Raw genomic sequence first — 22,164 nt, 5'->3', positions numbered from 1 at the left:
TTGTCGCAATATTTCGACGCTCCGTCTGCCGCTGCACCAGCTGGCCCGCACGACCTGCGATCTTCGCGTAATCCCGCGTCCCCGCTCGATATTCTCCCTATCCCGAAGCGAAACAGCTCGACACGCGGAAGAATGATTGCTCTGAGTTAAACTCCATCGAGGAGTAGGGTAATATTGTACAATTAATTTTAAAGATGGACTTTGTTACTAAAATATAGAACATTTTTTCCCCTTTTTAATACATGTATCGTTTTTTTTATGTAGACACGCATTTGAGACCTAGATGAATTTACTTTTGATTTATTTATAAAAGTAGCAATTAATAAAATGATAACTGAATATTTTATTGGGTGAATTAATACTATCGGACATGTCTGAAAAATAAGAATTTCGAAATTCTTTCTAAAATAATTGATACACAAGTACAATATTGTCCTGCTCGCTTAGTTGATTTTTTACGGAAATTAAAATTTTACAGAACAGCCGAAATGTTTTGGAATATAAAAGATTAATTCACGAAGTCGGACAACCTTCGACATTGCAATTATTGTTTACTTTTTTCAATACGGCCGTGGCTCCGGGGAGGCCATGGTAATACCGTAAAATTACACGGAAAGAACAATTTTATTGAAAGATCTAAAAATTTTTCTAAAAACAGATCTGAAAATAATTTTTTGCTGAATCATCAAAATAATTTGTTAAAACTGATAAGCATTGCTATAAAACGTTTTGATATTCTAGCAATCACTTTGACTTTCGCACATAATTATTTTGATTATTAAACAAAAATTATTTTCAGATCTGGATTCAGCAAAAATTGTTCTTTCCGCGTACGCTGTCTGCGAATTTTGCGGATTACTGCACAAACGCACCGCGGTAACGTTATGCCGTTGATCTCTTACGGTCCGCGCGCGAACTATTATAGGAACTTTAATCCGTTTACGTTAAACGTTTTACTGCCCGCGTTCAAAGCGATAGCTTTTAATGCACGAGAAATGAACGAAACTGTACGGCTTGGAATTACTACCGCCGGCGGGCGGTGTGTTTCGCTCTAGGCAAACGCGGGGATGAAAAGTCCCGCCTGTGCAAAGGCACCTGGGCGATTGCATCTGCCGCGACGACCGGCGTTATTGCGCGCGGCTCTTGCGGCCCATTTTCAGCAGCCGGACGATAAAATTCTACGTCATAATCGTTATTCACGCATCAACGCGGATCGCGAGTGATACATTTTTATTTCAGTTTCTGACCCGAGCGGGGCGGGGCGGGGCTTCGTTGCGCGCGAGTTACATTTTCCATCGATGACTCTTTTTCGCTCGCCTATGTATGGACGCTGCGTTTATAGAACTCTCTCTTGTAAAAGCAACGCTCTAACAATGAATTCTACAAAAGTATTCCCGATGTACGAAAAATGGAATATATATATATATATTCGATAGATATAGAGGTCGATTTTAGCATTGGAAAATCGTCGTGCGGCAGCGTGAATTTTTCGATCAAGATCGCGTCTAGCGCTTTTAACGCCTCGATTTAAACGAAATAGTCGTTTGAGTCAAGATTGGAAATTTATGGTCGCTTGAGTCAAGATTGGAAATTTATGGTCGCTTGAGTTAAGATTTGAAAATTTAAGCCCGAGTCTGATTTAGAGCTTTGTACGTATAACGGTGAAAATCTCTAACGAAATTGCAGCTGGGATACATGTGTAACGGTGGGACGGTCAACGTAACGCGTTATACCTATACTTTTGCTTCTGCGTGTCGTGCATCGCTTTAGAAAGCCCGATCTCTCTCACGTTGACGTTCTCATTTATGCGCTAGCACACTCACCAAGGCGTGTTGCACGTGTGCGTGAGGGTGAGATACCTGGCGCCCAGCTCGTACAGCATCCTCAGGACCGCCAGACTCGCTCCGACAGCGTGGCCCCCCTCGACCCCTATCAGGCTCGCTAATCTAGCCTCTTTGTGCGCCCTCTCGATACCTGTAACCATACATTATAACTTACTTCACATATCCCCTGCCTTACTCGCGCGTAACAGCGTGAATGTGGAGCTCAGCCTCATCACCCTCGCTCCAGACCGGACGGTGGATTTGTATCACGTGAGCTCGCTACTAATTCGAGAGGGGGGGGGGGTGAGGGAGGAGGTAAATGTTTCGGACGTGTGTTTCGGACAGATAAACCCCCGCATACAGTGCACTTTTAACGGCCTAGCGATCCGTTTAGCATCACAGAAGGAGCGGATATAAACGCGAGACGCCTCTCAGCGTTTCTGGCCCCGTCCAGATTCGCGTTCATCGTCCATTAACTTTTCTCTCAGCAGAATAATCTCACTCGCGCGAGCTTTCGCACGTAACGCGAGTGACACGTGAATCTAATAATGGCTGGAACGTCGTTACGAAGTTCCGGTCGTGCCTCCGATAAGTAATACCGATGGTAAGTGGATCTGCGAAGTTTGCAAATTCTCTTTGCGCGACATTGGAAAACAACGACAATGTTCGGCGCCCGAAAACAGAGCGCTCGCGACGAACGGGCGTATGTTATGTCCCGGAATTGTGTCCGAGACGAAAATGCCGGGAGAAAAATCATTTTTTTAGTTAAAAACGCAATATCTTTTCGCCATCCTGTCCCCTCTGCTCCACTTTTTATTTCGCGACCCTTTTATTTCGCATGATTCGAGCGTGAAGAAACGCGAGTGCCAAATTCAATTACGACGTGTACAATGCGCGACGCACATGGATCATAATTAAACGAGCTTATCCAGTGTCTCCAATCTTCGCGGGGGGAGGGGGGAGGGGGGGAGGGGGAGGATTAATTAAATCTTTCAAATTGCCCGTGATTATCGGGAATGCCTCATCACTACGATCGTTAATTACAAAGTGTAAATAAAAGTTAATTAACCCGGGTGTGTGCGGGCGTCCGAAGCCTCGAAATCCGAACCGATCGAAGGAAAGGCTCAGCTTGCGGAATCGGAGCTCTTAATCAGCCCGGTAATCGGGCATTTTGTCAGCGTTCCCGCGAATTCGATCTGCGACGTTTAATCGCTTAATCGAATTCGACGGCGGCGCGAGGATCTGGTCGTCGGCGGGTATCGGGGAATCCAATTTCGCGGTCTGCGTTTTGCGGATTTTGATTAAAATACCTCCACCTCCCCCGTGTTGTAGATACGCGTTGCGAATCCGCGCGAGGTGTCTCGCTGTCAATACGTTCGCGTAAAGTTACAAGAGATACACGATATCGCATATATATTTATAACGCTTTCCCCATGCGAATTCTTAATGGTCGCCTGCGATACTCCGGCGGCGTGTCGGCTTACCGGTGGCTTACGGGACGGGAGTTCGATGAAAGAGGGGAGAGGAAAAAAAGCGCGCGGTGTAATTTATCATCCAATTACAAAGAATTCACGGCAGCTAGGTGGAAGTAATACACTTGACGGCCGACGGCGGATTATCGCGCTTCTAAAAATATCGCACCGCGGCACGAGGTAATATCACAAAAGCAGTAACCGGAATACATAATACGACCTGCGCCGCGTCGTTACGGTTATGTGTATACCGGCGTATATTTTTAATACGTTCAACGTACCTACACTCGCGTAACGTCCGAACGATCGATAATTGACGAGCTGGTTGCAGATAGCGGGCTTTTGCATAGGATAAACGTTTTTTTTCGACACGCCTGTTTTAGGACACGCCTGTTTTAAGTCGAGGTCTTTCATAACTCGAAATAACTATTCTATTTAGATGATAAGCGCACACGCTTACACACATACAGGGAATTAGAAAAGCGAGCACTATTCTATTGTAAAATTAAATTATTCTACATCTTCTCTCGTGTGAGCGACCGCCCGTGCCGCTAGCGCCTGGCATTGACGAATTATAATTTTCTTCGCGAAAGTTTGTGAAACGGAAGTTCGTAAGTAGGGAGAGTGCTTGTACTAGAATTTGCATACTTTTTAAATGTATAATCCCGTCTTAGGGGACGACAGATCGTGGAAGCCGTCTTTCAATACGAAAACTTTCGCGCAGGGTGTCCATTTAAGATCGTTTTAGCTCCTAGAGACTCTGTCTCGGCCCTCAAACCGAGGTTTCTCTTCCCCGGTCTTTCTTGTGAGCAGACGAAAAGTTTAACCATCCACTTCTTACGGCAGCATTTTCGAAATACACGTAAATCGCGCGCGTCACAGCGACGCGTCAAAGCGCGCCGTTTGTCGTGGCTTTAATTTTTCCCACGTTGACGTGGCTCGCGGCGATTACGTTGTATTACGGCTTCTCTAATGGACGAGCGGACGAAAAAGGAGCGACGCGAATAAAACGTGTGCTGTCGATGGTCCCTCTCCTGATTTAGTGCGCCCCGCGATTTATACTTTCGCACCCGCCCGCACGTAACGCTGATACATTTGGGTGCTGCGAGTGTGTGTCGGGTGTCCCCGCACCCGAAGTGCATGCGAATGTATGTACGTGCCCGTATATATATGTATATGTATGCCAAGACCAGCAGTTTCGACATTATCGGAGGAGCTACGGCAGGCCCGCGCTCCATGGTTTCAGGCACATTCTTCCATTCCTCGTGGAATTTCTCATCTTCCGCGTTCTAGCCGGCGACCTTTCTTCCATCTGGCAGATTGCTTCCCGAAAGTGCTATATTTTGTACCTTCTCGCTCGCGCGCCGAGCTTTCTCTCTCCTCTCGCGCGCGAGCGGCGACGACCCCCATTTACCAGAGATAACACGCCAGCCGCGGCCGTGTGTACGTGTAACGCGCATGAAATTTGCATATTTTTAAAAAGACGGGCACACGGTTTGCTACGCGGTGACGTACGACCGTTTGTCTTTCTATCAACGGGTTCGCGTAAATGCACTGCACAGCGCGAGTAAAAGCGGAGACGATGCTTCGGAAAAATATGAATTGGAGAGTGGATTGCGCGCGGTATAGGGTAAAGTACACGATTTCTCCATATATATGCGTAAACGTGTCGAGGGAAAAATGCGGCGGGAGACGCCAGATGCGTCGTCTTCCGAAAATTAAACGCGACCTCTCTTTCGTCCATCGAGGAGGCAGATACACTCGGGCGAGCCTCGTAGGTAGGTGTGCGGCACGTGCAAAATTGTTTTCTTCGGAGATGTCACGCCTCGAGACTTCTCGACACACTCGAAAATATCACGCGAAAATACAGAATAACGGAAATGCGCGTAGAATTACGCGGCGCGAGCGTCTAACACTCTCCGAGATACCTTGGCCTTTTTAATCAGCGCGCGGCGTCGGAAAAATTTCCCCGGCGACGCGCGCACTGTCGGTTTCGTACAATCAGCTGTCCGTATGTACGAACGTACGTATGCGTATTTTATGTTCATTTGCATATGGATGCGCCACGGCGACATGCAGTCGTCGACATTCCAAGAGGGGAGAGGGGGTTATCGAACGATGGCACGTCGGTCGGCAACGCCGGACCGACATTTTTCCATTCCGGTCGGAATTTACCATCCGGCGCGCATCTTCCTCGCGTGTTCCCATCATCTTCCCATCGGATTTGCGTTACGCTTAGACAGCGCGCATTGTGACAGCGGGACGACGAAATCCAGCAGCAAATATTTGCTCACCAAATATAGGAAATTTTCTAGGAATTCGTCTGACGCGTATACATCCTTGCAAAATAAGACGCATTAAAAATAACAGGGAGAGACAGGGGAAAGAGAAAGAGAGAGAGAGAGGGGAGAGAGCAATAGTTTCGAAAGCAACGGAACAGTTAAGAGAGAAACAATAGCAACCGGAGGCGGCGAAGAGCTATGGCAAGAATTTTATACGTTATTTATTAAAAGCGAAAAAAGAATTCGATGTATTCTATTAGAGTTCAGGAATCTGTATGGAATTTTCTATACCAGATAATTCCCGATCTATATTTAACAAAATGCGCTTCAATCTCCGTCGCTTTAACTTCTTCGGAATAACTTTATCAAAGGCTCCACTGAATAAATATTCTAAAACATTTTAATATAATGCAATACGTCGATATCGCTTAATTTCGTGTCTGGTTGAAACTCGTTGCCTGAGGGGTCGTAATTTCTATTCATATAATGCCTGCTGAGAGACAGAAGCGTAATGACTGTTTCCCGTAATATCAAACTTGATAAACCTCTCTCACTATAATCCGTCTCCGCGAATCCGTCTTTCCTTGGAAATGCATACGACAAATGGAAGTCAATCGATAAAGCGACTCTATTTACCGAGACTGTCCGTTTCTTTTTCTTGTTTCCACGACGTCGACAGATTCATCATGTTGTAATCGTCGTTGTCGTCGACTTCTTCCACTCTTTCTTTCATCGATTCACCAATTTTTGCATGCCGAAGGAAGATCTACGAAATCTCGTGTCTATACTACGATAATGTTTATGTCGAAACGCTACGAGCTTTACAGCTGCAGAATTAAATATAACAGTAAATACAGCTGTTTCTTTTTTTTTAATAAATAAATTCTATGAAAGTATTACTACTAGTAAATTATCGTAAAAATGAAAAGAAAATTTATGTGACACATTTACAAAAATCTTTAAAATAAAAGAATAACTTATTCGAACACATTCTAATAATTTAATATTTTAAGACAAGTTTTTAATTTTTTTAAATTACCCTGACTTTTATTAAAATTTCAGTGGACAAATATTTCTTTTTTTTTGCATAAGAGAAATTAATAGATAATACTATTATCATTATTTAATCCAAGTGGAAAAAAAAAAGAAATGAAAAACTGACAAGTTCAGTAGCTGTAACGATCTGCTGTTGCGATGCGGCAGTAACGAACATGGAGCAAAGTGGCATAAAAATTTATCGTATAAATGTGATTTTCAAAACGTGCCATCAAAATAGTACACTATATTTTTACCAATACGAACGTATTGGATCATCATCAGATTTTTTTATGGCATCAATAAATTTGTTCCGCGCTGCGTGAGAGACCTCGATTCTCTGTGTGGGAATTTCGCTTTTAAAAATAGAGAAGAACCGATGCGAGAGAGAAACGTTTCCCCCCGGATCGATCTTATTACACTCTCGTTTTTTTTTCTTCCAATCCTTTAGTGGAACATCGCACCTGGAAAACTCGACTGTTCATCGGCGGTTCGTCCTGAAATGGATTCGACGAGGTCGAAAGATGCTTCTTACCGTTGGAAAAGCGATTGCTCGTTTTCCCGGATCGCGCTTCTTCTCCACACGGTCTAAAGTGCATTCTGAATTTTTGAGAGAAAGAATCCGGATAGCGAAGATGATGGAGGGGGCGAACGAAGCGCGAGGAGCGTAGGAGGGTGGGATGGAAAATGACGATTCTCGTTCGCCTTCGGAGTGTCAAGGGATCCCGAATGTCGAGGGATGTCGAGAGCTCGAAGCGGGAAATAGATAACACGATTCGACAATGAAAATTTAATGCCATATAGCGATTCCGCCACGGCTCCAGACGCCGGGAGACGTAGCGAAACACGTGCTGCAGACGACACATTTCCGGGGGCGACATTTTCATGCTGTGTTTTTATTTTCGTGAATATCCATCAGCATGCGAAACATGCGAGACACGGAGAGATTACGGGAAAAGGTCGCGGGCGCGGCGCAGAGTGCGGACGCGGATAACGGCCGAGAGGGAACAAAAATTTCATAGGATGGATCTAAAAAAAAAAAGAAAAATATCTGTTTGCACGGACGGCGGGGGCGAAGATCTACCGTGTGGACTTTGTCTCTGTAACTTTAAACATTAGCCGGGCCCGTTGGGGAAGAGTAGATTGATATAGCGAGCAATTATGCAAGATTGATCCAGCGCCGAGTAACACATTAATCTCCAGGCGAAACTCGGATTATCAAGTAATATGGCCGGCATTAAAGGGTTAAGTGGAATATTTCGTTGTAATTCGAGGTGAATAAATTTTCCCTCCGTCAGGTGAAAAATAGCGGGTATTTTAAATTGATGGCTCTCGAAAGCTCTCTCGCGTGGACCGTCGTTCGTCGTTCACATATTTTTCCACGTGGCGAAGTGCGCCGATCGTGCGTGGCTCACAATCGAAAGTATATTCCGAGTATATCGAACGAGGCTGAGGTCGCGAATCGAGTTGGCCGTATGCCAGATGTATCGCCGGGGAGGGGGAGAGGGGGAAGGCGAATTTTCTCGCAGGTCGCTCTGCGTTTAAGTACGAGCTAATATCTTATGCATTCTTGATTTTACCGCCGCATTTCACGAGCTCGTAAACGAAGGGCGGAATGAAAGTATATACAAACCTTCTGCTGTGGTAACGAGCACCATACTGTCCGCGTGCTTGTTGACCAATCGGCGAATAAGGTCAATTTGTTCCAGGGCCAGCTGCACCGAGTCGAGATGCTGCGACGAGCAGGGCACGTACGCGGACCAGAACTGCAACAATAAAGCGGAAAGATATATGTAAGTTAAATCGCACTTATCAATTGAAGGGCTCGCTGCAACAGTCGCAGCTAACCCGCCGTCTTGTAAAGTCGAAGAAAATGAATTCTAAAGTTGAAGCAGTGGAAAAGTACCATCCATTTCTATCGCATATTTGGCTACGTTGTGGGTTAGCCAACACAATTGTTGCCCTTCAATTTATCGTTTAATTCACGCAAGGACCGTATAAAACACTCGTATTTTACTTTAATTCATATACAACAAACAAAACGGAAAATGCAAAACTGATTATTATTTAATTATTTCAAAAATATGGAAATTTTGTATCGACAAACCTTATGGAATTTATTATGTTAATGGACATATTATATGACGGTACTGTAATGTAAAGTAGGCCGTTCTTATACTAAAGTTAAAATCGATAAAAATGTCGCGATTTATTGCAACGGATTATCTTTATACAATATTGGCTCGCGCGCGCGTGCGGGCGGGCTTACCTTGCGCGTTTAAAACTGCGATAGCATTAATCGCATTCGTATTCTAATTACGAGATATTTCTGACACATATAATACTCCGTTTTAATCCGGCATCTGATAAGGTAGGAGTAATTAAATGCGTATTACGAAGTATAGTCTACAAACGCACGGGAGGGATAATTTGCATTTTAAATAGCCTGGTATCGGCGACGATCATAAATAACGAATACTTTAAGAGTGCCTTTGTAATGCAATTCAATGCGAGAGAATATAACGGCGCGCGGTACGGAATAATTTCAATGTTCCCCGAATGTGTGTGCTGCTGTCTCTCTTAAGGTTACGGCTCCGTGCACGGCACGTATATATACGTACTTGACGTCGCAAAAAATTAACAGCGCGACTTGAGAAAGGCACACGCGATACGAAGATCGCGATTTCCCTGTTTTCCCTGCCCCCGTCACGCGAGATCGTCGTGTATACGGCGATATAATTAGTTTCTCCTACTCGTTACGACATCCGTTTGACGTTACGTGATTTATGCGCATTTTTTAGACGTTTATCAATCGTGGTCAAACAAGCAGGTGATTAGATTTCCTTCCTTCACCGTGCTTCACACACATTATACACACACACACACTTTTTTTTCTCGGAAGGGAAAACGAGAAAACGCGATTAAGCGAAGTTAATAAATTCCTATCAAGAGACCGCTGGCTGATGGGCCCCGTCAGACGACACCGTCGGAACTTGGAAATGAGAAACATTAAGTTCTTGCGACCCTCGGTCGCGGAACCGAGGCCGAGGTGTCTTACTTCGGCGCGAATTTTCCGCATTATGCGCAAGTGTCGCGGCATCGCGCGTCGCCGTCCCCGTCGTCGTCGGGGCCGGGAAGTTTTATTTAACAACGCGGACGAAATTTATGCCCGAAGCGTGAGGTTACCGTCGCGGTGTCGTAAATCAATGTACACGGAGGAAGGAGCGAGGACACTTCCGCTTTTTCTCGTCTCTCGCCGTCCGCTTCCGATGTCTCTGCCGCCGACAGAAACACTGCATCTCTTGGCGCGAGTCGCGACGCCCCGCTACAGTAGCGACCGGGTTTTAATCGCGTGCGGATGCCAGCCCTCGTATAATTACGTTTCCACTACGTCTGTATTTCGAGTATACTTCGGCGACTTTCTTCCGCGAGACGGCTAATTGCGACGAGTAAATAATTCAACGGAAAGTTCAGCCTATACGCTCGCGGTTTAATGCCGGTTGCGTCAAACGGCGAGACGGAAGCTTCTAACTCTAACTTCTAATTACTTTTGTATATAGCTGGGTAACTACTTTGCGGCGTTATGGATCGGAAAAAGAAACGACTTGGACTTCTCATTATCGAACTATACACGGGAAAGAAAATAATGCTGTAATTAACAGCGTTGGCCGATAGCATCTAATTGAAAATAATCTTCTTAATTTAATGACAGTAATAATGAAACAAATACGTCATGCTCTTGTCTTAATAAAATATTATATTGTTTCATTAATACTGTTATCGAACAAACAAGATTATTTTTAGTCAGACTGCTGTTGGCTAATATTGTTAATATATAACATTACTTTTTTGTTTGTGTATAGACGAGCATTATCGTTGGAATCGTTCATTAATGGACAAAATATATTATATCATATTATATAATATTATATTAATGGCATTTGTAATTTTGTTACTCTTTTATACATGACATACGATACGTTCGCTTGTAAACGGACACAGTCTCGGATTCGCGGTCGCTTTATCAGCAATCTCAATTTTCGACCCGAAATCTTAACTTCGAACGTCACGGCGCGGTGCGGAAGAAACGTGATTTTACAGGATTATAAGAACGGAGAGCTACGTAATCTTGCATCGGAGAAAATGCAGGGATATTAAGCGGAATGTACTGACATCTGTATTAGCGCACAATCATCCCCCTCCTCGCGCGTCCCACCCGCCGTCCTTCGGACACTGTAAGGAAGCGGTTACCGCAGCATTTTAGGTCAGACGTTTCGCAGAGAACGTGTCTCTCGGTGTGCGCGTGTATACGTGAGCTTTCTTTTTCCCTGCCCTCCCGCACCTCTACGCGCGCTCAGCCGCGCGCAAGAACGAGCAGTAGTCACGGCGAGTTTTAGGTCAGACGCGTTCGTAAAAATACTCTCCTCTCTCTCTTTCTCCGCCGCGTGTATAGAACGTGTCGCGTCTGCGATTCCACTTAAAGGCGAGCTGTGGCCGTAAGGGCCGTCGCTCTTATGTACGTTTTAGCAATTTTGTGGCTGTGTACGATGGCGAGCTGGCTATTAAGACGGCCGTTTTAACTTACCCCGTGAAGAGAGACTGCAGACTTCGCGGAAAGCCGCACATGAGAATCGATTATAAAAAAACTGCTTTCTTTTTCATCGCGTTGCTTTAATTCTCACATCTGCGGCGTCGTGTAAATTTTAAAGGTATCCCGTGTTGCAGTGTCTGTTTTGCCTCCGTTGTTCAAAATATAACATAGTTGCACGTCATTCTTGTTTCATACAAGTTTTCAAGGAATTATCGTAAAACTTTAATTAACATTTAAAATTCTATAAATGCTAGAAAATCTGAAAAGCTTTTTGAGCAATTTAATAATTATACTAAATACCTTGAAATTTTTACACATTTTTAAAAGTTTTGAATATTTTAAAAATTTTGATGAAACAAAGCAAAAATTATGTCAACTCCTCAGGAAATAACCAATCGATATGCGGAAGACAATTGCATTCATTCGGTTATCGACTGTGAAAATATATAATGAGATATCGGGACAATAATGGAAATTCAATTTCGTCACAGTTACATGTATACATAAAAAAGAAGGAGATGGAAATCGTGTTTTGCCGTTGGTATTCCATCTTCTCCATCGGTCTCCCTCCTCCGTATCTAAAATTCCGAAACAACCTCGCGAGACTTAAATTTCCTGCCGTCCGTACGAATTGCTTCTCTCGCGACGAAGTCGCCGAAAAGTGTAACGCAAATTCCCACCGAGGATCTACCGGCGCGATAAATCGAGGAGGGGTGGCCCGACTCATCTCAAGTTGGAATGCACTTTCGCGATTTGTGATGTGCCGGAAGTGCCGAAGGTTTCTCGAGATAGACAGCCCGAGGGTTTCAAACGAAAGTACCTGTCACACGTAACTCTTTGAATTCTGCGACGAGCGCGCTGGTGTGCGTCGGGGATGTAACGAGATGTTTTCGACTCTCTTTTATACGCTAGAAATGGCCTCTCCAAATAAATAAGACCGTTCTCGAGAAAAACGCTTCTGGAAAAACGTTGTATACAGGAAGGACCGTCGCGTGTTATTCGAATAGCGCACGAAATTTTAATATTGTAACGGCGAAATTGACGTCTGTGCTCCGTGCCGTCGGGCGTTCGATCGAAAAAGCGGTCGTCGGACGAAAAAGGATGGGAAAATCTCGTCAATGCCGCGATGCCCGTGTAAGATTCTTATGTAAGTCGACGGCACGCGATCAATGGTGAGTAACCTTCCGCTACGCGGATACCGCCAGCCCGTCTGTGAATTAACCAGGACAGTGATAGATCGAGGCGGGCGCTGCCTCGGTTTGGCTGCTGTATACACTCGGCGTACACGCGCGTTATGTACATGTTACATGAATGTGTACACGCGTTCGTCCCAATGGACATAACCGAGTGGTTATCCCTTTCGTCCTGACGTTGGCAGGCCGGATACCTTAAGGGATCTGTCGAGGGTCGGAACATAATCCGAAATACATAGGCTCTGCTGATCCCCTCAAAGGCCCTCTCCCCCTCCCTTTTAATATTGCAGGTTTCAACGTAAAGACCGTTTACATAATCACGTTTAGAAAATTATATCGTTGCTAAAATTCGAATTATTAATAAAACTGGAAGTTGTATAAATCCGATCGGACAGCACGATACCGATCAGGCGTGCTACTGCAGGGATTGAAACGTAATCTGACAATTTCTATAGACTCTACGATCTTTTTAAATTAAGGCTCCCCTTTTTAATATTGGAGGTTTCAACATAATAAGGCTACATAATCACGTTTAGAAAATTATATCGTTGATAAAATTTGAATTATTAATAAAATTGGAAGTTATATAAATCCGATCGGACAGCACGATGGGATCGCGCATGCTTTCTATATTATTATTAATGACGTTCTGAGCGATATTTCATGTTACGCGCCTTCTATATGGCACATAATTACAAAATTCTCCCGTCAGCCGCATTCCGATTTTAATTGCGTTATTAATTGTTTCGCATAAAAATGTGATATCTTTGAAAAAGTTTCTCGCGTAATCATCCGACCCATTGTTGTGCGGGCTATCATCCTCATAATTTTTCCTCGTTATTACGCCGCGCGCGCCTCGCGAACCTTGACGCGCAATCATAGATTGGCATTAATTATGAAAAATTGCACGTAACGCGCGCGCGGGGCGGTACCTATGTTTTGTGCTCGTGAGTGCACGGTAAACACGACGGTATGCGGGTGCGTTTTACTAGCATCTCTCCACTCATTATGCATCGAATTAATATTCCATTTAATAACATTAATGATTTCATTACGTTGGAACGACGGTAAATGGCGCGCATTTACACGTCTTCTCGTTAGCTCGGTGGATGCTCGTTTGGCTTCTCCCCCTTCCCCTTTCCCCTCCCTTTGCGCTTCCCTCGCGCTGCAAGGTAAGCGGATATCTTAACAGTAAGGTGAGCAACTAACTAAGATCGCTCGATCTCTCCTTTTCAAAGGTGTGCCGTATTCCACGCCGCCGCGAGAGCCTCCGACTTTTCGGATTCGCGGCAACGGCTACCCCCTTAATCGCGCCTCTGCTCATCGCTACAAGCGGGCGCGAGAACGGGAGCGCTCAATAGCTGAGGATCACCCCCGAGCACTGTCTTTGCTAACGAGAACGATGGGTACTTTCAAAGGGTCTCCCGAGAAATTTCCTTCCCATCCCGAGGGACGCGCGCACGACGTATAGGGATATACATCGAACGATCTTCGACATTACGCTTTCATCCGACGCAACGTCGTCGAGGGCACGAGGCTCGATTTCTGCATCCCGCGTCGCGCCCGCTTCGGTCGCGAGTTCCATTGTAACTGAAAGTTTCATGTAGACGTAATCTCCCGCGATGTATTATTTACTTACTCCCGTAGCGTGGCGCGCGAGCAACAGCGGGTCCCCGTTAATTCGCAATTGCGTTTTAACGTTTGGCCGACTTAACTCTCAACTGAGAGCAGGCGCCATAATAAAAAGAAGAAGAAGAAGAAGCGTTTTAACGTCCCGCGCGTGCGGTCCTCCAGCCTGGCGTTTGACAACAAAAGAAAAAAAAAACGCGGATTTACGGAGAGGAAGGAGGCGAGGGGAAGGGAAATGGGAAAGGAAACTCCCTCTTCCGCGCGACACCTCGAAAATGAATATCGGTATCAGCGAGACCGAAAATCCCGTAATCCTCCTTCCGATTTAATCCGAGATTCAATGTATTTAAGAATGTATAGGGCCCGTGTATATGGGACGCACGCTTCGTTCTCGTTCGATATCGGCGGACGAGGGGGGGGACAGGGGGGGGGCTCTTAAATGGATTCGCGCGCTATATCGCGCGAGTCTACGACCGGTACACCTCCCCGCGCTATTACCGCGTTTACTGCGTGAGTCACATCGTTTATTTAACACACGAGCCAAGATCCTCGTCTGAATGGACCGCGTGTAGCGATCTACACATACGCGCGCAACGCCAAATTCGTGCGAATACTTTTTTCGAGGAATATCTTTATATCCACATTCGCGTCCCGAAACTTGCCGCGTTGGACTACTTTGCGCGGCCACACACACATACACACACACACACACACACACACATACACCGCGCGACTGTATACGCGTCTTTATCTTCTCCCTACTGTGTTAACTCTCGACTATGCACTTCGCGTCTTCAGAGGCACGTTCTGCTAACGCGCGGGCGCTTCAAGTACCGTAAATAAATTCTCCACGCAGCCTCCGTTCTCTCCTTTGAGAGAGCTACTTTAAACGCAATAAGCTTGCCGCGCACAAAGGAGGAGTAATTTTTGATAATGAGAACATTTGGAGTTGAAGAAAATCTTCGTATAAAAGAAATTTATACGCCGGCACCTATCGAGACGGGTCTCGGGTACTCGTATTATTCAAAGTGCATATTTAAGCAATATTTCATCCTAATCGATTGATGAAATCTTTTATTTTCTCGAACACTTACGCATACTTTTTCTCCAGAAGGAAAAGTTTTCCTTCTGGAAAAATTATTATACCTCCAAGTACGTGCTGTTGATACGTCAAAATTTTTCTCTTGATTCTCTCACTACTCTGATTTGTCTACCCTTTATCTGTTTCTAACGAACCCTTTAGGCGACCGCGAATGCGATCGGGAGTCGGTGTTCGATAGAGATTCTCCGACTTCGTGCAAAGTTTCGCGCGCTATGTCGAAGTTTATTCGATACGATACCCGAGCCGTGTTCGGGAAGGGATTTTCGCGGGATTAATCGAAGGTATTTCGGGTGGGGCCGAAAGAGGGGGGGGGGAGGAGAAGGAAAGGAGGAGGAAACCGATCGTGTCGTGGTAAATTTTCGGCGGGCACGTGAAGCACGGCGGGCAACCGAAGGAAATTAATTGCCCAAGTTCGCCACGATTTTCCTCGGGTCGTTAAAGAGCCGTTTCCGCCGTTAATTGAACCGAGAGGCGATTTTTTACGGTCAGATCTTAATTGCGATTTTAGATTAATCCCCGTTATTAACGATCGCCCGGCGGAAGCGTCGCGCGTGAAAGCTTTAACTGCGCGATCGGGGAAAGATCAAATTTATATTCGTTAAATTCACGGTTCACGGACGATCGAATCTGCCGGATAATCCCGCTGGGGGTGTCCGCGGCAAATTTCGCTCACGGGGTTGTTCCGCATGGTGTAACACACGGCCGAGATAATTAATTTTTGTATTACTATATTAATGTTATACGATATGTGTAGCCTAATCTCTTTCCCTTCCCGCGTCGTACATTTCGCAGCGCGTATTCCATCCCTTTAGCGAATCGCAAATCGTACGTTATTGTCGCGAAATCACGAAATTCGCACGAAAATCGGTGCGCTGAGAAATGACGCGTTCGCGCGCCACGCATATTCGCATTTAAAACATAAGCGTGAAATCTTCGTAAAATCGATTAATTGCTATTAGGCGCGCCACCACTGCTGTTTGATTTATAGCCGAGTTACGTACGCGGCACGCTATAAATTAATAATCCCTTGCTCGCCACGAACAAAACAAGCTTACGGGATACATAGAAGCGAGGCATTTTCGTAGCAATATCGGCGAACGACTAAACTGCATGCGATTCTGCGAGTCGACAACCGCTTGTAAATTTAAATCAGACGCGGATTAACGCGACTTTAAATTAGTTATAATTGTCGATGACTCTGCCAGAAGAGAGAGAGAGAGAGAGAGAGAGAGAGAGAGAGTTTCTACGTGCGAACATTTAATTGCAATTTGGCGGTACTGTGGCTTCAAGGCGACATGCGATTCCCTCATTCGCGTGGATTTAATTTTCACTCTCGCGAGCTGCGAGCGACGAAGTTGGCGAAAATCGCATGTTAAGCTCGACTAATTGCCAGGTCTGTTTTCGAAAACCGAGAGAGAGAGAGATTAATCCGCAACAACGTTATCTCTTTTTTTGTTCTTTTTATTCGGTCGTCTCTCTCTTATCGTGACGCAGCGCTCTGACGGACAATGAATAATCATATCTACTAGTTTTACGCAAAATCCCTAATGTGAAGAATCGCAGTATTAAAAAGCAGTAGAAACACCCATGAGCGTACTTAATGCGCGTTAATTAAAGCAATGAAAACCCGATCAAGATATTTAACGTTATTCAAGAAATTACGATATAAGCAGCTTTCCAATAATCTTCTTAAGAGTTTTACGGTCCTTCTTGTTCATCTCCCCGAAGTATCTTTCTGCGAAAGTCAGGTCATTCAACGAATTATTAGATTTCCACTTTTAAAATCTGAGCCATTAGACTCTGCGTAAATATCGACAGCAAATTAATTAATCGCGTACCTATATACAGCGAGGCTGCTGTGCATGTTTGCTCAACGAAAAATTTCCCGCGCGTTCAATCAGTCCCGCATTAGATCGAGCGTAACTTCGGTCGATAACTTTGACGAACTCTCTCACCACCGTCGTTATTATTAAACTCACCTGCGCCGCAACCATGCCCTGTTTCAATCTCTTGAGGTCCGTGTGGCTCCAGGCGCTCCGTGACCAGGGATGAATGTCACTTAAGTCATCAAACCTGAACTCCCTCAGCTGGTTCTTCAGGAACTTCCGTATGTTCCAGGGTAGGTCGTTGTGCCTGGAAGGGAAATGAAGATATCGATCGATTACTTGTATGTGCATACGCCCGCCTGACTTTTCCGCCTTTTAAACTTCTTAAGCTAAACACGACGTGCCTCGCATGTAAAACAGTCGGATAAACTTATTCCGGCGGAACACACGCACATCCTTCACGCGCGCGCGCGCGCGCGCGTGTGTGTGTGTGTGTGTGTGTGTGACGCGCGGAATATATTCCCGGGAAACTCCCATCAAACACTTCTCCAATAAAGTTGTTTTACACCGTCCGCTCTCTCGCGGTCGTTTCGCCCGCGACGAAAAGACAAAGCGTCACAATCGCGAAGGGCGATTCTTAAGGGAACGGCTAAAAACTTGGACGTGTTGGACATTGACAGAATATTTCTCTCAGACTACCTTGTCAAAAGTTTCGCAACTTTACGCAAGAGATGCATTCATTTCATTTCTCGTCTTTTGTCCCGGCTCGTAATTTAAGCTTAATTGCTCTCCCGGTGTTAATCATACTTCAAACGAGAATATTCGATGTCCCGTAATTTTGTTCTACAATATAGGCAAAGAAACTCCAGATAGCCAAAGTTTGGCCTTTATAACAGTGTTATCTGATGTCCAACTTGAGGTGGACTCGGTAGCTGTGTCAAACTTATTTTCCGCGAAGTTACAGGAGGATGCTTTACTGAAACAGGAATGTATTTGCATTCTTGTCGAGATGAGACGTGAATTTAATTCTCTCTCTGACGTGAATACTGAATTTTCTTTCAAAATAAATAAGTATATACATATACATATATATATATATATCTTATCCGAAAATATATAGTATTTTTTATATTAACATCCGTGTCGACTCGCATGGTATTATTTCTTTATTACTGTTTTATATTTATTTATTATTTTGTATAAATTTATCGCATAATTGAGTTTAAAAGTGAGAGTATTATTTATAAAATGACAATACATCGAAAGTGAGAAACATGATAATTACAAAAAAAATGTCTTAGTATATTTTTTAATGCAGACATATTTCGTAATTTTATACAATATCCATAATATTTTTATTAACCTTCTAGTTACATACAAAAAATTATCCTTAAAATTACCGATAAAAGAGAACATAACACTGTAATATTTAATAAACATTGTAATATTTAACGATAATATTTAAATGGATCTCGTTTAAATAAACTCATAACTGCACAATCATCGGAACACACTATTCCGATTTCCATATTAATATTTCCACATTAATGGACATAAAATAATATCATAAAATTAACAGCGCGAGCTTTTATTCATTCAATTCATTCTACTTGCTTTTGTGACAAACATCTCAAACGCTTGAGCGTGTAACGCGAGGCGCGCGGCTAAAAGGTCTGATATATTACATATTACGTATCGCTGGTTACCTGATCAATCGATACCTCTCACTCTCTCGTGAACGGACGAGGAAAGCTTGAACGTCGTCGCGGGCGTCATAGTATCGCGAGAGACGCGCGTTTATATTACACGCACTAATTGTCTCACAGCAGTCGTTGCTTGTGGCACTCGGCACGAGGTTGAAACACGTCCATAACTCAAGGACAGGTACATACATACGTATACAATTGCGACGCGCCACCGGCTCGCCCGACACTGTTACACGTAGCGCGCGTTCGTTACACGTTTCCATTATCAATTGCGTGCTTTCAATGTGATAGCCAAGCGCCGAGCAGGCCGGCGCGTCTTGACAAGGTCGAAGGTCGCAAGCTCCCGCGTAAACACTTCGCGTCGCATTCGCCGGACGCCCGGACGAACGCGCGGAGCAACGTGCGTATATCTTTTCGCGTCGAACGAACGGCGTATGAATCTTAATCTCGTGCCAAGTGCTACGGGCAATGATCATTCCCTAGGATTATTAGTATCGTTATTATGCATGTTAGCGCGCACGATAATGATACGGAATTGTGATTAACCGTATCGCTCTCTCAATTCTCTTAACGCACCGTTACAGCCCAAGTTCCTTTGTATGCCTCGCATTATTCGCTTCGCATATAATTATGTTGTATGATTACGTTGTTGTGTGTTATTTAGATGCCGTGGCTGGCGGATGTGCGGCTGTATCTCCGAGCGATCGAGGAGTCGGAGTATCACGAGTGGAGTATCGGGAGTGTCGACTATTAACAATCGGGAGTGCCGAGAAAATCTAGTATTGAAATTCGGGAGTGTCGTTAACAGTTTTCTACGCGATCGTAGTCGTGTTTTTTCGCGTTTTTCATTTTCGTGAGTGTCCCGGAAAATGAAGCTTCAACAATCAACTTGGTTGCAGAAGCTGGCGAAGCTGAACAACGATCATTGGCTGGTAAAAAAATTCATTTTGTTTTTAAAATAATTGTTAGAGCTATTTATCTGTTTTTATTAAGAGCTATTTATCTGTTTTTATTAAAGTATTTTTGCGCGCTACATAAATAAAGATTAATTTTTGGCTGCATATTTTTTTTTAATAAATTAAATTGGAAAATTAAACGAAAAGAATTTTTATTTTTATTTTTATTTAGTCGGTAACAAATCATGTTAAATTAACAATTTTTTAACATAAAGTGGAGAAAATAAATTTATAATGGAATGTAATAAAACAATCTGCCATCGTACAAAAGATAATTGTTGAATTATAATTAATAATCGTACAAAATCGTTTGCAGCACACAACGCGATGCCGATGCAACTTGGTGAGTGAATTTATTTGTTATCTGTAGAGTAATGCTCGAGTTTGCATAATACGTTTCATATAAAATTCGCGAATCATGGCACACACAGAATATTCACGTGAGATAGATATCGAAAATTAAGTCGGACGAAAACCGACAATTAACCCAGATTCACGTAATTTGAAATATGTATTATTAATCTTATAACTTGGAATATGCATATTTATTTGCAATATTAAAGTGTAAGAGCATGTTATTTTGGTGAGCGGAAAATGATCATGAAATTCGATTATCATTACTTTGAAGTGAAATAAATCTGTTTGCAGAAAATGATTCACGTTGATAGTATAAAATTCTGGATGATTAATAGCAAAATGATTAATGGTGAGAATAAAAGCACGTACTAACTTAATGAAAATAAAATATCTTACATTGTATTTAACTTTTTAGTTTGTTCATACATACGGATATAAAAGATTAAATAATTTGACTCTTTTCTCCCCTTATTGTTACATGTAAAAAAAAATAAAGTTTCTTATTCTGAAATATTACATATTTTCCCTAAGGAAAAATGCGCATATTAATGAAATTGGGAATTTTGCATTATGACTTTTTATCGCGCTGTTCATATTTATTTATATAACGAGTATAGCGAGTTTCTGTATACTTTACCTACTTTGCATACATTCGGGCATTACTGTACTTGCATTTTTGATAATATGCATGGTTTTGACGTGTCCTGACAGATGCTTCTGTCATTTAAATTAGAGTTGCATATGCATTAAACGATAAAACAATTCTCTCTCGTTCTCTTTCCGGATAGAAAATGCGCGTTTCACACGTTACGAATGCAGATACTCAAATATTCTTCCTTGATAATTTATTCGGTGGTATTCGGTGATGACTAGAAATGGACTCTAATCTAATTTTCGTCTGAGTCTATTTCAAACCGTATCCAAATTATTTCAAACAAATCTTGTTAGTAATATCAAATATCATTAAATTTTCTTCGATGGAATTAACTATTTTGCTGAATCGTTAATAATTCAATCGGACAAAAGAAATCCACAGTCGCGTTAATAAAAAGCCCTTCTCGTTTTTTCTTCGCGGTCGTGGAAATCATTGGGAAAATCATGAAATCAATAATTATTTAATCGCGCAAGATTTGTGTATTGATGTATTCAACGTATATAAGATGCTAAATTGACAGACCCTTTCCCGTCGTGCCGAGGGACGTCAAATATTCTTTGCACTTCCGGAATTTACTCTAATCGCAAGTCAGCAGACAACGGCATAGTTTGACGTAAAGGAATTTGCTGCTCGGCTTGCGCGCACCGACATCGACAGCGCGGGGGTCGGCACGGCGTTGGCCGCGCGCGGTTGTATGTGCGCGCATTGTTACCCCAACAAATCTGCTTCGAATCAGCGATGGATCTGCCGTACGTTTGTAACTAACCGCACCGGCGTACCCTCTCAAATGCACTTTGCATGCGGCGCGATAGGTGCCTAACTTCCAGCAGAATTAGATAACCAAACGAGCATTCGCGTATACCAACGCACTCTCGCCGGGCCATGCCCTTTCCGCACGCTCCCCCGCGCCCCGCCACGAGTAACAGTTCGATCGCTCACGGAATATGCGAGCATGTTAGCAACGCGCCAATGTCCGACTTGATTTTTAAATATCATGCGCCATTCTGTTCGACAGCGCGGCCGAGTGCGTGGCTTATTGTTCGCATTATGGCGGATCGGATTTATCATCGCGGGAGAGAGCGCGGGACATATATACAGACTGCACTCTCTCGTTTTACGGCACTCTCTCGTAGAGAGCGCACTTTGAATTAACGTCGAATAGTTGCCATTGTCTCTTGTCCCGAGAGATGCTTCATCTCCCCGCGGCAGAAGGACGAGGCGCTCTCGCCAAGGAGGGGAATAATTTCGTGTTGAAAGGGATAAATTTAGCAGTAGGCCGGGCTCGCGAGCTGGTAAGCCATCTGCAAATGCACGTGTACTCTGGTCGGCTAAACAGATACAATGAGACTTCCTGTGTGCATAGAGAGACAGAGTCCTTTTGTCCATTGGATCGCCCGTGCAGGATAGTGTGACCAAACGCCGGTAAAGCCCTTTGTTTCATGTGGGCTACCACGCACGCAGAGCCTCGAGACACTCGCGCTTCCATATACCTTCCCGCGCACGTTCGAGAAGTGGACGCGCGAGAGGGATGTATCCG

At 43.9% G+C, this 22,164-nt stretch overlaps 1 protein-coding gene across 1 annotated transcript in view; it reads right to left on the bottom strand.

The window, feature by feature from the left end:
* LOC105447957 (dipeptidase 1) overlaps positions 1-22,164 on the bottom strand; it is a 76,305-nt gene that overhangs the window by 43,774 nt on the left and 10,367 nt on the right. Inside the window, exons 2-4 of the mRNA XM_011686294.1 lie at positions 17,107-17,260; positions 8,246-8,378; positions 1,824-1,974 (exon numbers count right to left, since the gene is read on the bottom strand). Of these exons, the coding sequence (XP_011684596.1) occupies positions 1,824-1,974; positions 8,246-8,378; positions 17,107-17,260 (438 nt within the window). The remainder of the gene's footprint in view (positions 1-1,823; positions 1,975-8,245; positions 8,379-17,106; positions 17,261-22,164) is intronic.

This window comes from Wasmannia auropunctata, unplaced genomic scaffold (genome assembly GCF_000956235.1).
Source record: "Wasmannia auropunctata unplaced genomic scaffold, wasmannia.A_1.0 LD336090.1, whole genome shotgun sequence".
Lineage (NCBI taxonomy): Eukaryota > Metazoa > Arthropoda > Insecta > Hymenoptera > Formicidae > Wasmannia > Wasmannia auropunctata.
This window is presented reverse-complemented; position numbering and strand designations above follow the sequence as displayed.